The following is a 13,654-nucleotide window of genomic DNA, read 5'->3' as shown; positions in this document are numbered from 1 at the left end:
CCGCCCCCAGGGGCTACGCATTGCGGTGCAGTCACCCGTGAGGACGTTTTGCTTTCCTTGCCGGGCGCTGTTGGTGTGCGCGTCAGGTGCGGGCGGCGCTACGCACTTCTCCAGCGTTTGAAGTAATTCTTCCCATTTAGGGACACGCAGCAGGCATTGCTGTGCTCCTGCACCTTTCGTATTTGAGTTACATGCTGCTTTCCCTTACTTAAATGACGAGTCCCTGCTAAGTAGTGGGTGCAAATTAATTAATACAAAAATAATGATGCAGTTACCCAACTGTACATAAGCGCAGCAGTAGCCGATCAACTCGTCTCTGACTTAACCTTTTTGCTTATCCTCCTCTCATCCCTGGTGTGCTGGGAAGCACATTATCACTAAGTTGTACAGCTAGAACATGCCAGTTTAAGCCCAAGTACCCCCAAAATTTACTTACCTGGAAAGAAAGATGCAATTATGACTGGGGAACACAGCCTTATACATAATAAAAACCAAATGCCAAAGATGTATTTCTGCCAAAAATCCTTAATGTTTGGCAACATCCCTTTTAAACTGGTGGAGGCTGTTAGTCAGTTGGTCAGAGTTGTAATTTGTTCAGGTTGTTGCATTTGTTCCCCAAGTTCGTGTTTGATTGTGACATGAAAATTGAAGGTACAAGAAAGCCAAAATACCCAGCAAGATCTGAACACCTAAATCAGAAAAGTTATCCCCCGTCTGCCTACATCTAATTCTGACTATACTCATCTCCCAGCCTTCCTGTAAGCTAAACACTTCACGTGGCACACTCAGCTTCTGTAAGTCAGGTGTCTCTGAATCTTCTCCAAAGATTCTTCTCCCTGCACACCAATTTTGAACTGTACTTGAAATAACCAACTTGGGTGTTTTTTGGGTAAAATCAGTAAAGCTGCAGAATTTGCTATCAGCAGGACTGGAATCAGGGAAAAAGATGGGTAAAGAGTGAGTATGGTTGCAAAAATTAGGGCTAATAATAGTAGAAACAAAAGTTTGAGCATTAGAAATAACATTTAAAATCTAAAGCCCATTATTACAAAGGTGATCACAGTTTATGATATACATAGGCTGAGCAGCATCCCTCAAACCTGAAGCACAGACACTACTAGCAGGTGAAAGATCCATATTGTCATGCCACTTGCTCACACGCCCCCGCTGGTGGGACGGGGAGGAGAATCTCCAGCCAGCCCCCTTTTTATGCTAAGCATAACATCATATGGTATGGAACACCCCTTTGGCTAGTTTGGGTCAGTTATCCCGGCCATGTCCTCTCCCAGCTTCTTGTGAAAATTAACTCTACCCCAGCTGAAAACCAGGACACATGCCCAGGCTGGAGGTGTACAGAACATGTTCCCTCTTCTTCCTCACCTTCCTCCATGATTCAAGTTCCTTCTACACAAAAAAAACTGAACAGTGGGATTGATGGCTTGAAACTCGCACTGTTTTGATGATTTATCCTTACCGATCCCGTGCTGTGAACAATGCTGGGGGTGAGCTTCTCCTCTTATCATTACTAATTAAAGTATTACATAATCATGCTGGAATTAATCAGGCTTTCCCATCCTCACAGCATTGTTGCAGTAAACTATTTTGAGGGAGGCAGAGAAAGGCAGGAAGGAAAAAAGGAAAAAAATGTTTTCTGTTTAAAAAAATGCTGTGCTTTTAAAAACATTATCATGAATGCACCACATACTCAACTTTTATAGGAAATACTATGTGACAATATAAATGATGTAGCAGTATGTAGTAACCCACAGACTAGCTAGGGACCACAATGCACTCATATGTATCAGTCTGGGAACCATTGATGCACTGTTCTAGGATCTTAGGCATAAAAATGTTCAGAGAAATGCCAGAGGAAAAGATCAGAGCCAAGAAGTTATTGGGGGGGGGGGGAATGACGACGACTTCCTTTTGTATCGCACACATTATATAGAAAAATATAGGAAACCGGGGAAGGGAGAGTGACAGATGCCTCATTAAGACCTAGATTTCAGTTGCTGACTAGTCCACAGGGCCTTTCAAGACTTGACAAAGCCCTGAGCAACTTGGCCTGAATTCAGTGTTGACCTTATTTTAAGTAGGAAGCTGGACAAGAAACCTCCTGAAGTCCCGTCCCACATGAAGGATTTCTACAATCTGTCAAGGGGACAAAATGTTAGAGAAAATCCAAACTAAGCAATCTGATGAGTAATCAAACAAGTAATAAAAGCCACACTTGATTTTTCTGTTCAATAATGGCAGGACAAGAACAGTCATAGTATGCACTGAATATGACACACAAGGTGAAGCTATACTTGAAAAATTCAGAATTTTATTTTAAACAACGATTTTTTTTTTCTTTTTACAAAATGTCCCAGACTGTACAATACATCAACATTTTTCTAAGGTAGGGTTTTTTAAATTATTCAAATAATTCAATTTTGAGGCAGATACACACACATTTCCAATCAGCATTTATAAAAAAAACACTGCAGCCCTCCCCACTATAATCCAAACATAAAAGCAATGCACAAGAACATAATGTCCATTTTTCCCCACTATTAATTGCTCAGATAAATTGGAAATTACATCATGGCCTATAAAAGTTGGCATTTAAAAGTTGGCCCATTAACTCCATATAGAAATCCTGAAAAGATCAGAGCTGATATCATGGAGGGGCATCATCTAAGGCAACACTTCCAGAAGGAGAATCCTCTGCCCCAGAAGCAGGGCTGTCAGGCAGAGGAATAGAGGCATCTATTTCCAAGCCATGCTGTTTCTCCAGGTCACAATTCATGTCAGAATTTCCTCCACCACTCACCTCTCCCTCTGACTCTTCAGTCAATTTGTCCTGGGCCTGAGCTGACTCTTCAGAATCTTCTTTTTCACGCAGAAAGCTGCAAATCGTATTAGGCCTGCTGTAGGAAAAATCTCTGTCCTTGATCTGTAACCACTCCACTCCACCTGATGCAAAGAAGGATAATTGATATTGGTGACAAAAGGAGTTAAGAGTTACCAGCGGTTTTTCCTTAGTTTAAGTTCATTGTTATTAAGGCTGAGCCTGACCAACATTTAAGTAAAATAATCACATAGGATAGAAAGATGTCTCTCAAGAATTTGGACCAACACTCATTTTTTTGTTGAGAGTCTCACAATGGGGCTTAAACCATTAATTTTCCTTGAAAAATAAGGCTATGAATAACAGAAAGGCATTTGATAAAGAAACTTAAGAGAAACTCAACTGTTGATAAATTAACAACAACATGCATAGGCTAAACCAACTTAACCAAGACATATAGCTACAGGTTTTTATCCAGATACTGGAGGCATTATGTGTGGTTCAGCGACCAGCTCAGTCTCTAAAGAGCAGCCACAATGGATATAAAATTATTAGGCAAGTAATAAAAAGCAGGAACATCAAGATACAAAACTATGCTACACCCATGTCATAAATACTCTGTCCTGTTCAACCCATACTGTAATCTAGAAAAAAGGAACGAGAATCAGTGAGAGTAAAGTTAGCTCTATATGGGAAGAGACTTAAGAAACCCTACCAAAAATAACAGAACACACACAAAAATGCAACAAAACCAGAGACTAGAATTCTACTTGGAGGAGACAGCTCAGAGGGGGCAGATGTTTGTAGGGCTGTACTGGGAAAACAAGTAGGGATTGACTTACCTCCTAATTCTAGTAACAAACTAACTCACACTCGTTGGAAGCACTAGATCATACATTTGTAACAACCACAAAAGCAAGAAAACCCACAGTAAAGCTGTACTTTTTTCCATACAACAGAAATGTGACGAGAAAACTAACTACCATAGTCAGTAGTGCTAGAACTCAAAAGTATAGACAGGTTCAAAAAGTAAGTGACGATGACAGAGCCTTTATGGACTACAGGTATAGCAGTCCAGATGAAAACTCTAGTCAGGATATTCATGAACTGCTGAGCACTGGAAGGACAGCCAAAAGAAAGGATTACTTATGTAAATGTCCTCCTCCTACTTTCCATATACCCACTTACTACTGTCCATAGTCCGAAATACAATACAGGACTAAAGCACCTTTGGTCTGATCTGGTATGGCAGTTCCTGTTGTATTTAGGTATCAGACAGCACCCTTAGAGTCTAAGTGCTGAGAAAATATTTTACAAATGCAATAAAGAGAATAAAATGTTTGTTCACCTAATCTTAAGAACATCTGGTAATGTGACAGGGAATGACATCAGAGATAGCATAAGAATTTGTGTTATTTCCTGAACTCAAATATATCAAGCTCTTATAACGTGTATCAAACGGACTCCAAATAGAACTGGGATTCCTCTCCCACTTAGATTTTTTAGGCAGTATATGTTGCCAGTCCATAAGATCTTGTAGTTACTTTGTCTGCACAACATTAAACTTCTGCCAGGGTACATAAACAAAGTGGTTTTCAGGAGGTATCATCATTATTACTCCTTCAGAACCAAATAGACCTTTGTATTAAGCAACACACTCTCTAGTCTATTGTACTTTAAAAATAACAGTTTCTGTTTAAGATTACCTACTTAGTTATATGGACAGAAGAAACAGTACGTGGTGTTGATAAGAATGCTGATGTTTGGTTAGATTCTCCTATGACCAATGTCCATCTGACTGCCCATATTTAATGTAAAATGCCTACATATTCTTAAAATGTGAAGCAGTAACACTGACTTGAATGAAAAAAGTAACTAAAAGCAATAGAATACTGCTAATAAATACTACTATACACAGCAGGATATTCAATATCTGACTATGTAAAAGCACTGACTTCCATACAAAAACACACCACTGAAATAAAGCAAACGTATGAGCACTGAATTCTGCCTACAGAATGAAAATCAGTATGAATGCTCTGCTCAGTGTGTCTTTGCAATTAAGTTAAACTCATTTACAGCTAACTATAAATTCACTAAGAACAATTCAGTTGTACATACAACATGGAACTTCTTACTAAGGATATTATAGATTTTCAACAGTTAGAGACTCAAAAAGTCATTAGAGAAATTGATGGAAGTAAAAAAAATTTAAAAATAATTTAAAAAAAAAATTGGTGAAGAACTACTAAACAGCACCTCTGACTTCAGAACCGGTGCCAAAACTTTTAGATGACAGAAAAACACACCAGGGAATGTCAACATATGTCTGCCCTGTTCTTACACTGTTCTATAAGAATCTCCTACCAGCCACTTCTGGAGGCAGCACTGGTCAGAAGGAATCCCTCTTTTCATACATGCTTTGTATTTTTCTATTTAAATATACACACTTGCTGCCTAAAGAATAAAGTTTTTCTAACTTCCTGCATGCTCTTGAATCAAACACTTAATCAAGGCTGACACTCCTAAGCATAATCCATCCATGTGCTTATGCATAAGAGCAGAGGCACTAACCAACATTCTCTTCTCCTTCCTTCTTCTCTGTCAAAAGTGTCCGTGTCATGTTCAACTTCTTCATTGTGTGGCACTTGTATTTCAGCTGTACTTTTTGGTTGCCTTCTGCATCTACTATGAAGAGAGGAGAAAAAACAATACCCAAAACCCAATCATTGTAGTGAATTCCACTATCAACTGAAACAAGCTAAGTATCATTTTCAACCTTCCAGGCTACCGCAACAAACAGGACATCAGATCACACCAATTACCGTGCTCTGTGCTTTCTTCAAAAACCACACAGGTTCCCAAGGTATCTATGGAAAACAAAATGAGAAAATCTTAGAGACTAATTTCTATCAGCTGCAGATACCACACCCACTGGCACTGCTCTGTTCTGACTTCCAGGCCCTTGCAAAGGCCCAGCATTGGTAACCACTCTGCCAACTCAGGGACAGACAGGCGTATCATGGTTGTTGAATGTCACTACAAAGGAGGACTCCACATCATTTTCTTCCAGACCAATGTTGTCACAACATTGTAAGGCAAATGGGAAAACTACAGAGCGCACAACATGTCAGTCCTGCTTATACACGAGACAACAAGCACCTAGTTTAAAGGCATTTTATGTCCCATACTTTTCCCTGCAGAAATACCAGGTGGAGCACTTCGGAGTCAGCTTGCAGGCGTGCTTTCCAGCAAGTAACATGGACACACGCCTAATTTAGCAGTGAACTCAGACTGGTGCTGCTCTATATGGTGTTATACAAACACCACTCAGAACTTCAGCACCTCACAGGCCCATGTTCTCCATTCACAGTGGAATTAACTGATGTTAAGAAAGTTCTTTGGGTCACATGAAAAAGGAGAGATTGTATCTACATCATTTTTCATACCTTCATATTCTCCTGCAAATACATATCTGTCCACTTGTAAAATGGGCCTCTCTGTCTCTATTCCCTACAAAAAGAGGGACAAAATTGCACAGATGTGAGATCTCTATCAGTCCAGACAAATTTCTTGCTGTGAGACCAGAGAAGACAAATACCGCAGAATCCAGATTACATCGATTCCTTGAAAAGTTAAATAGTTTAAAAAACCAACATAAGATAGTAACAGTAAAATAAGTATTCCATAACACTGTGAATGTCAAATAAAAAGTTTCTTTTGGTATGTGAGAAAAAGAATGGATTCCAGACTGTAAAGCTTTCTCAAACTATCAACTTCATATGAAGAAAAGTACATCTTTAAAACAGGATTTATGGAAGCAGATAAGAGAGTTCTGCAGAGGCTATGATTTTACAAAAGGTAGCAGATTCCTGAAAGAATGGCAAGACATACAATTAAATTAATACTTAGTAGTTTTCAAAAAATGTAATAAAAATACTTGTAGTCATTACAACTGACCCTGAGGTTTTCTGCAATGTTAAAAATCAGGGGTGAGGGGAGAAGGAGTTTTCTTTCCAGTTTTGTAGGAGGCTTAGTTAAGCCGTGGTAACAACTGTTACAAAGGGTTTAGCCAATCTCACTATAGAATCAGTGCACTATAAAAAAAACCAAAAAAAACCAAAAAAAAACCCCAAAAACCCCCTCCCAAAACATAATGACAATTTTGCATTCTAACAAAGAATATACCAGATAATACTGCTCTAGTAATCACAACAAAACCAACAATGCCAAACTGGTATAGGAAATGCTCTAATATGTTAAAAAGGACCAAAGAAATTTAGATCAAACTGCAGCCAACTGTCTATTTAGGTTACAGAAAATAATTTTAAAACACAGTTATCTCCTCTAGGAAATTAATTCAGCCTGAGTTTTAAATTAGCAAATAAAAATATACATATTTGCATGAAAAAAAAGGATGCCATTTTCTAAACTCCAATTAATACCAGTTCTGTAAAGTGGGAAAACTTTCAAAATTATTTGGAAAAGACACAAGGTGAAAAAATCCAGCATAAAGCACTACACCAGCACCAGAAGTGCAACTGCAGGGTCACAGAAGCTGCTGTGATTACTGTGCATCTACATTGTGAAGGAGTTAGAAATTGCTATTATTTTAGTTTTTTAAACAAAGAGTAGGAGAGTGAGGCAGCAGTTCTATCAGCTCATCCCCTTCCTCTGCAGCAGAGCTTTTCCAAATACACAGGCCAGGATCCCATTATTCTTAATATAAGATATACCTAGAAACTATATTTTTATAAAAATTAATGCCTGAACAGAATATACTAATTAAGGCAAAATGTCTTTTAATAGTACATTGTGAACATCAGCTTTATTCAGGACATGAAGATAAGCACATGCCAAAAGTTTTGAAGATGAGGCACTATGTGGTAAATTGCATAAAATACAGAATACCACACAGGTTAATAGGAGTTTGTGCAATCTTCCTCTCGTACTTTTAACAAACAGAAGTATCTAACATCAGCAAGATTTAAGCTCTGGGATTCTCTTTCTGCTGCATAAGTTGAGAACATCAATAGCATTAAGTTAACATGTAGAACATTTTTGGGGGGAGGTTGTTTGTGGGTTTTTTTTAATACAGAAAAGTATAAGCAGTACTAAGCAGCAGCATTAAGATTTTTAATATTCAAAACTATTTCCTTGGCTGATTGCATTCAGTTCTGGACTCTGCAAAAATGGAGACTGTCTTCCCCTTATGTGAGGAACATCACCAAAACTTGCTAAACAGAATAATGCAAAGCAAACTCTTTTGTTGGAGTTTTATCAACAGTTACCCATTATGAAAAATCTCAAGGAATGCTTACTCTATGGAGGGAGCACAGGTAGATTTGGATATGAGTAGGATACTGTATAGATACTTAAAAGTTCTTCTAGCAACATTCGAAGAGAATCTCAAAGCACAAAATTTAAAAGAATCTCAGTAACAGTATTGAAGAATAAGTAGCCATTCAGCCACCAGTAATGAACCATCTGTGTGATACATTTCAAGTGACCTAGGTCAGATCCAGGAACCAAATCTGCTTATCCATCCAGTGATAGATAATCTATGAATTTTGATTGCATTTTTACATTTGAGATTTTCAGAACCGACTTCATCACCTCACATATATCCTGATCAGTGACATACTCTTTGCAGTCTTTAAAAGGTCTAGCTTCACGAAGTATATGCATATCAGTAGTACTTGCACTATCTACTTACACAGCTCACGTAGTCCAAGCAGATTTTGAAAGGCAAATAAAATTTGTCCCAAGGTGATTAAAAACCTCAAAATAAAAGGATAAGTAAGCCAGATTCTTACAACAACCTAAGTGAAGGAAACAACACCCAAAACTGTTTACAAAATGCTTAAAACCCAATTATCCTTTACATTTACAACACTTCAACTTGCCAGGTAGTACCTGCAAAAACAATTGTAAATACAACGTAATTTAGAAAGATTCTGCTTTTACCCATCAGCTGTGTTCAAGTTCTTTGAAGAAATGTGCTTAACAATATTTTTAAAAATGTGTTAAATACATAATTTTAAAAAATGGACTAAGAGCCTTAAATCAGCGGGGATAGTGCTCCTAGCTTATAACTACCTCTAAAAATACTTATTTACGTAACACATATTCAAAGACCATATGCTATTTCTGACATAGAGAGAGCTCACAATGCGCAGCCAAATACAGCCAAGACAGCGCACATAGTTGTCTATCAAAGATTTGATCTAAATGCTATCGACTTCAAGGAATTTAGATACAGCCTCAGTCCCTTGTTCACACACGTACAGACTTACCCCTTTCCTATTGTGCTGTAATCACTCACCAAAATCTTGCATTTGTTTTCACATTTTTCTAAGAAGTCTGAATCAATAATTCCTGATAGTTCCACCATGATCAGCTGCTCCTGCAAGATAAGTTTATAATGTGCATCTATAATTGACATATTTGAACAAGAGAAAAACAAAACAAAACAAAAAATCCCACAACAAAAACCCCAAACAAAAAAACCTAGCACACAAAGACCCAGATCTTCAGAACAAACAGACCCCAAATCTGACTTATTCTGCATTTTGTCTAGAGAAATGGCAGACAGATATTGCAATGCCCAGGGGAATGCAGCAACCCACTACTCCATCATACACCTGCTTCACACCCAAAATTTTTGGCCTTTTCTTTGTAGCTAGAAAGGGAGCTCATTTTTCAAGGGTGAAATCAATATGGGTAAGTCATTTATGAATGATAACAATATGACTAGTTATATAATCCAAAATACATTTTCTAAAACTTGAGTACCTACCTAAATAAGACACTATAGTGAGAAGTTAAGTTAAGCAACATGCTGCTTGAAATGGTTACCCTTAACTCTTTATAATGCATTGCCTTAAAACCAATTCCTGTTCACAATTCCTTGCAGTTTCGGGCAAGGAAAACGCCAAAACAGAAACTAGCCACCTTTAAGTCTTTTATTCAAGGACAAAAACCAAAAAGCTTTCAAGAATCATGATCTACTAACTATCCATGAATGCACACAATATTAGATGAGCAACAGTTTGTATGTTCGGATGCTACAGAGACAGGAAGCAACTGAAACTGGACGAATGCTTTCCGACAACGCCGCTTTCAGAAAGCCTGGAGGCGCAGAGCCGTAAAGATAGGGCACTCGGGACACGAGAAACCCGCCAGGCCCAGGGGAACGCCCTCGCTCAGGGCCCGACCTCACCGCCAGACCGGGGGCAGCCATGGCGGCCCCCACGCGCAGCTCTCCTCACACGTCCAGCCTGCCCCGGCGGCGGCCTGCAGACACCGGCTCCCGGGAGCCGGGGGACGCCTTCCCCGGTGAGGGAAGGATGCGAAGAAAAGTCGTGTCGTGTCTCCCCCATACACACACACTGGGCCCCCGGAGCAGGTGCCTGGCTCCGGCAGCCCACAGGAGGGCGGGCGCCCAGCCCTTCGCTGCCACCCAGCAGGCAGCTTGTCCCAGCCCGCTCCCCTCGACAGCGCAGACGGGGGGGGGGGGGGGAGAGAGGGCCGTCCCGGGTCCACAGGCGGGACACGCCCCGAGGGGGGCCGGGCCGGCCGGTCCACGTCCCTTCTCCCAGCGCTGCTCCACGGGGAACGCCTGGGGAGCGCGTCCCGGTGCCGACATCCACCAACCTCCACCTCGTCTTCCTCTGCTTCATCTTTCCTCTCGCCCTCCTCCGCGCTCTCTACCGCCGCCATGTCGCCAGTGAACGCCCCGCTTCCCCCCCCCCCCGCCTCAGCGTGCACCACGTGGGCACGACGCCGCCATCTTAGGGGGCGACCGGTCCCGCCTCCCGCTCGCACGCGCTGCTTCTCCCCTCTCCCTGCGGTGGGAACTGGAAACGCGGCCAACGGCAGCGACGGAGGCCCCGGCCCCGCCCCCGCCCGCGAGCTGCTGCTCGCGCTAGCCGACCCCAGCAGGAGGCGGAAGTGGGGCGCGCGGCTCAGCGCCCGTTAAGCGGTGGGACGTGAGGAGCGGGCCCCAGGCGGCAGGGAGGGAGGGGAGCGTGGCGGTGTCGGGGTGCGCGGCGGAGCGCAGGGCTCTGGGGAACAAGGTGCAGCTCGGCTAGGGAGGAGCCCGAGGCTGGGGGGCGTGCTGGGGGTAAGATGCGGGGCTGTGAGAGCGGGAGGAGGGACGGGCTACGGCAAGGGGGTGGGGAAAAGGAGGAGCGCTGGCTCGGAGGCGGCTGGGTCTTTTTTAGACGGTCTTCGTGTCCCTTCCCCTGCCTGCCCGTTGCGAACCGTGCCGTACCCCGCTGTCCTGCTGGTGCGGCGTTGCTTGCACCTGAGCTTTCCACCACCTACGAGGTTTTCCACAGACCCAGCCCGTTTTCCACAGTCACACACCGTTGCGCAGTCCTCGTTTTCCGTCCAGGTTGAACAAGGCGCATCATCCCGGCTAGACAGAGTCTTGGTTTCCCTATTCATCTAGGAGCCCGTCCCCGCACCTGTGACAGTCGCCTCCCTTCTCGTGTGCTAGCTTTATATGCACCATTGCAGATTAATTCTTGCCAGACCCTTCTTCAGTGAAATAAAGGGAAATGTTTTGCTTTGTGCGTGGTTCAATTGTATTTGCTATTTTCATGTCCTGTGCTTGATGCTTTCTGGTTACCTTGTCAGGTTTGAATATATTCCTGTCTGATTTCCATCTGTCAAGGATTTGTCAGATAATGTGTTAATTTATTTCTTTTTAAATGCTGGATGTTGCACTCCATAATCCTCAGTCTCATACTGGGTTTTGTAATGTAATTCTCCCTTGTTTTCCTTCTGTATGCTATATTTCCGATTTTGTACCAAAAGTATATTCCTACTCATTGTGTCAAAGTCACTAATTAAAACATTACATAAAAACTGATCCCAAGGGAGTTCACGGTAGATTTTCTTCCAGCCTCTAGTTAACCTCCATCTTATATAAGATAAACATAAATGTCAGCGTAGCATCATATCAAGTGTTTAATGGTGTCCAGATATGTGTGATCTAATGCGTTTGTCCTTTTCCTAGAAAAATCACTGATCTTAAACATACCATGTAAGTTTAGCAGGATTTTTCTTTGGGAAACCAGCATTAGGCTTCATCTCATTTTCTGAAGCTTCATGGGTTTGATTATTTTTTTCTGAGAATATTGTATTCTGCTGTGGTAAGAACAGCCTATACATTTGGATTAGTTCTAAATACAGAAAAAGATGCTGAGGCATGTTACCTTTTTGTCAAGCAAATTGCAAAGACTTGAATTTTGACTGCAGGGGATAAGAGCTGTGGAATCGATGTTTGCTGTATTACAAGTGTTAATTATCAGATATTTTAAAATAATAGTTTGTATCATTTGCTTAGTGTGGGCTGCTGTATTTAAGGGTTTTAGAAAATAACAAAAGTAAGTTTTTGAGTATCTGATTTCATGTTCTGCCACTAGAAGGAGACAGATAAATAAAGTTATGCTTGGAGAGCTTGCTCAATGTTTCTTGTAGAGGTTTTTAATGAGCTTTTAAAGCTGTGTGTAAATGTTGGTAACTTTAGCTAATTGATCTTACACTGTATGAGTACATGTGTAGTAAACCAGTCTTTTAAGAGTTCTTATCTACTGGTTATTATTTATTAAATTGTTATATTCAGCAATTACATTTTTGCACCAGGTCTTCCTGTCTCTAGATAAAATTTTTGTGGTTTTAAAAAAGTTCTGCCTGAATAAAGCAGAAGAAACTCTCTATTCTGAATATATATTTAAAAATTGTCAGAACTGACAGTGCTTCTGTAACATTACATTAATACCATCATTCTCTTTTTATAAATGGGAGGAGGTTAAGTGACTCAACTAAAACTACAGAAAGCCCTTACAAGAACATAAATGTGTGCCAGTTCAGCCTGTGTAAATCATAGACTGGCAGGAACTGTTGATGAAGGAGCCAGTACATTTGCTTTTATACCAGCCTAAGTGTCATGTAGTGTCTGGGGTCATCTCAGTCTCCTCGTTATCATGAGTCAGGGCGTGCAGTTGGATGTGGGGAAATTTTTGGTGCATTAATGCCAAATGTATTTTAAAAGACACTGCCTCATTGTCAGGCTAAACTTGGCATGGGCGTTAGTGGTTTGCCTTGGTCTATCATACCCTGGCAAGAGCATTTCAACAACTTATCTCGTAAAAAAGACTCTCCTCAGAGTCTGCCAGGGAGATTGAACTGCTTGATGATTTAAACACAGAAATATATCTCTTGAGGATCCAGGTTTTGGGGTTCTGAGGCTTCAGCTAACAATCCTGTCTGTAGTTGAATAGATTTATGTGTGTGTGTTGCCAGGGTCAAGTACGTTGGTGGCACTTAGGTCAGTTTGAGTCAGTGATGACCAAATGGTAAATTTAAAATAAATGGTCATGTTTGAGATCTATGTACATAATATATATGCACGAGTTTAAGTAGTTTCACATGCAATTTAAGCATGTTAATGCATATTTTGGCTTGGGCCCTGTAGTTTGCAGATTTTAGTTGTGGAATTTCATAGGTTGGAGACTTGGACTATCTATTTTAGCAAATAAACATTACTGCAGTTAAATTACATTACAGGAAATCAGAGACAGTTCACGGAAACACAATGAATAAATTCTGTCTTTCTACTTTGTCTCATTTTTCCATTTTCTTTTGATTTTGATCTTCATGCTTGGAATTCTTTCTCAATCCTTTTGCAAAAGGCAATCACCCTTTCTCCATTCCCGCCTGAATGCTTATTTTCTTTGTGAGGCCCTGGCACTAGTCTATCTAAGTAAAAGGTTAAATGTTTTGTAAAAACACAGGGGTTTTGAGTTTTGT

At 40.9% G+C, this 13,654-nt stretch overlaps 1 protein-coding gene across 4 annotated transcripts; it reads right to left on the bottom strand.

Moving 5' to 3' along the window:
• Window positions 1-2,309: 2,309 nt before the first annotated feature.
• On the bottom strand, window positions 2,310-10,571 carry GTF3C6 (general transcription factor IIIC subunit 6). 4 transcript variants are annotated; one of them, XM_054819793.1, is made up of 6 exons: window positions 10,051-10,400; window positions 9,159-9,239; window positions 6,283-6,346; window positions 5,659-5,703; window positions 5,408-5,521; window positions 2,310-2,958 (listed from the first exon to the last, which is right to left on the bottom strand). In XM_054819793.1, exons 1-6 carry the CDS (start codon window positions 10,213-10,215, stop codon window positions 2,663-2,665), a joined length of 765 nt encoding a protein of 254 aa, XP_054675768.1. In that variant the 5' UTR covers window positions 10,216-10,400; the 3' UTR covers window positions 2,310-2,662. The 4 variants fall into 4 exon arrangements, with proteins under 4 accessions (XP_054675768.1, XP_054675769.1, XP_054675771.1 ...); XM_054819794.1 differs by lacking the exon at window positions 10,051-10,400 and adding an exon at window positions 10,490-10,571 and having other exon boundaries at window positions 2,311-2,958; XM_054819796.1 differs by having other exon boundaries at window positions 2,311-2,958; window positions 10,056-10,378.
• Between the last annotated feature and the right edge of the window lie 3,083 nt (window positions 10,572-13,654).

This window comes from Grus americana, chromosome 3, assembly GCF_028858705.1.
Source record: "Grus americana isolate bGruAme1 chromosome 3, bGruAme1.mat, whole genome shotgun sequence".
NCBI classification, from domain to species: Eukaryota; Metazoa; Chordata; class Aves; order Gruiformes; family Gruidae; genus Grus; species Grus americana.
This window is presented reverse-complemented; position numbering and strand designations above follow the sequence as displayed.

Bases quoted from the DNA above. Each gene is read 5' to 3' on its own strand.
- GTF3C6 (XM_054819793.1), bottom strand. From the start codon at position 10,215: ATGGGGGAGACACGACACGACTTTTCTTCGCATCCTTCCCTCACCGGG. The intron at 5,522-5,658 runs GTAATTGGTGTG...CTCTCTTCATAG, and splicing joins TGAAGAAAGCACAGAGCACG to TAGATGCAGAAGGCAACCAA. The intron at 2,959-5,407 runs GTTAGTGCCTCT...TCTTTGCATCAG, and splicing joins GGAAGGAGAAGAGAATGTTG to GTGGAGTGGAGTGGTTACAG.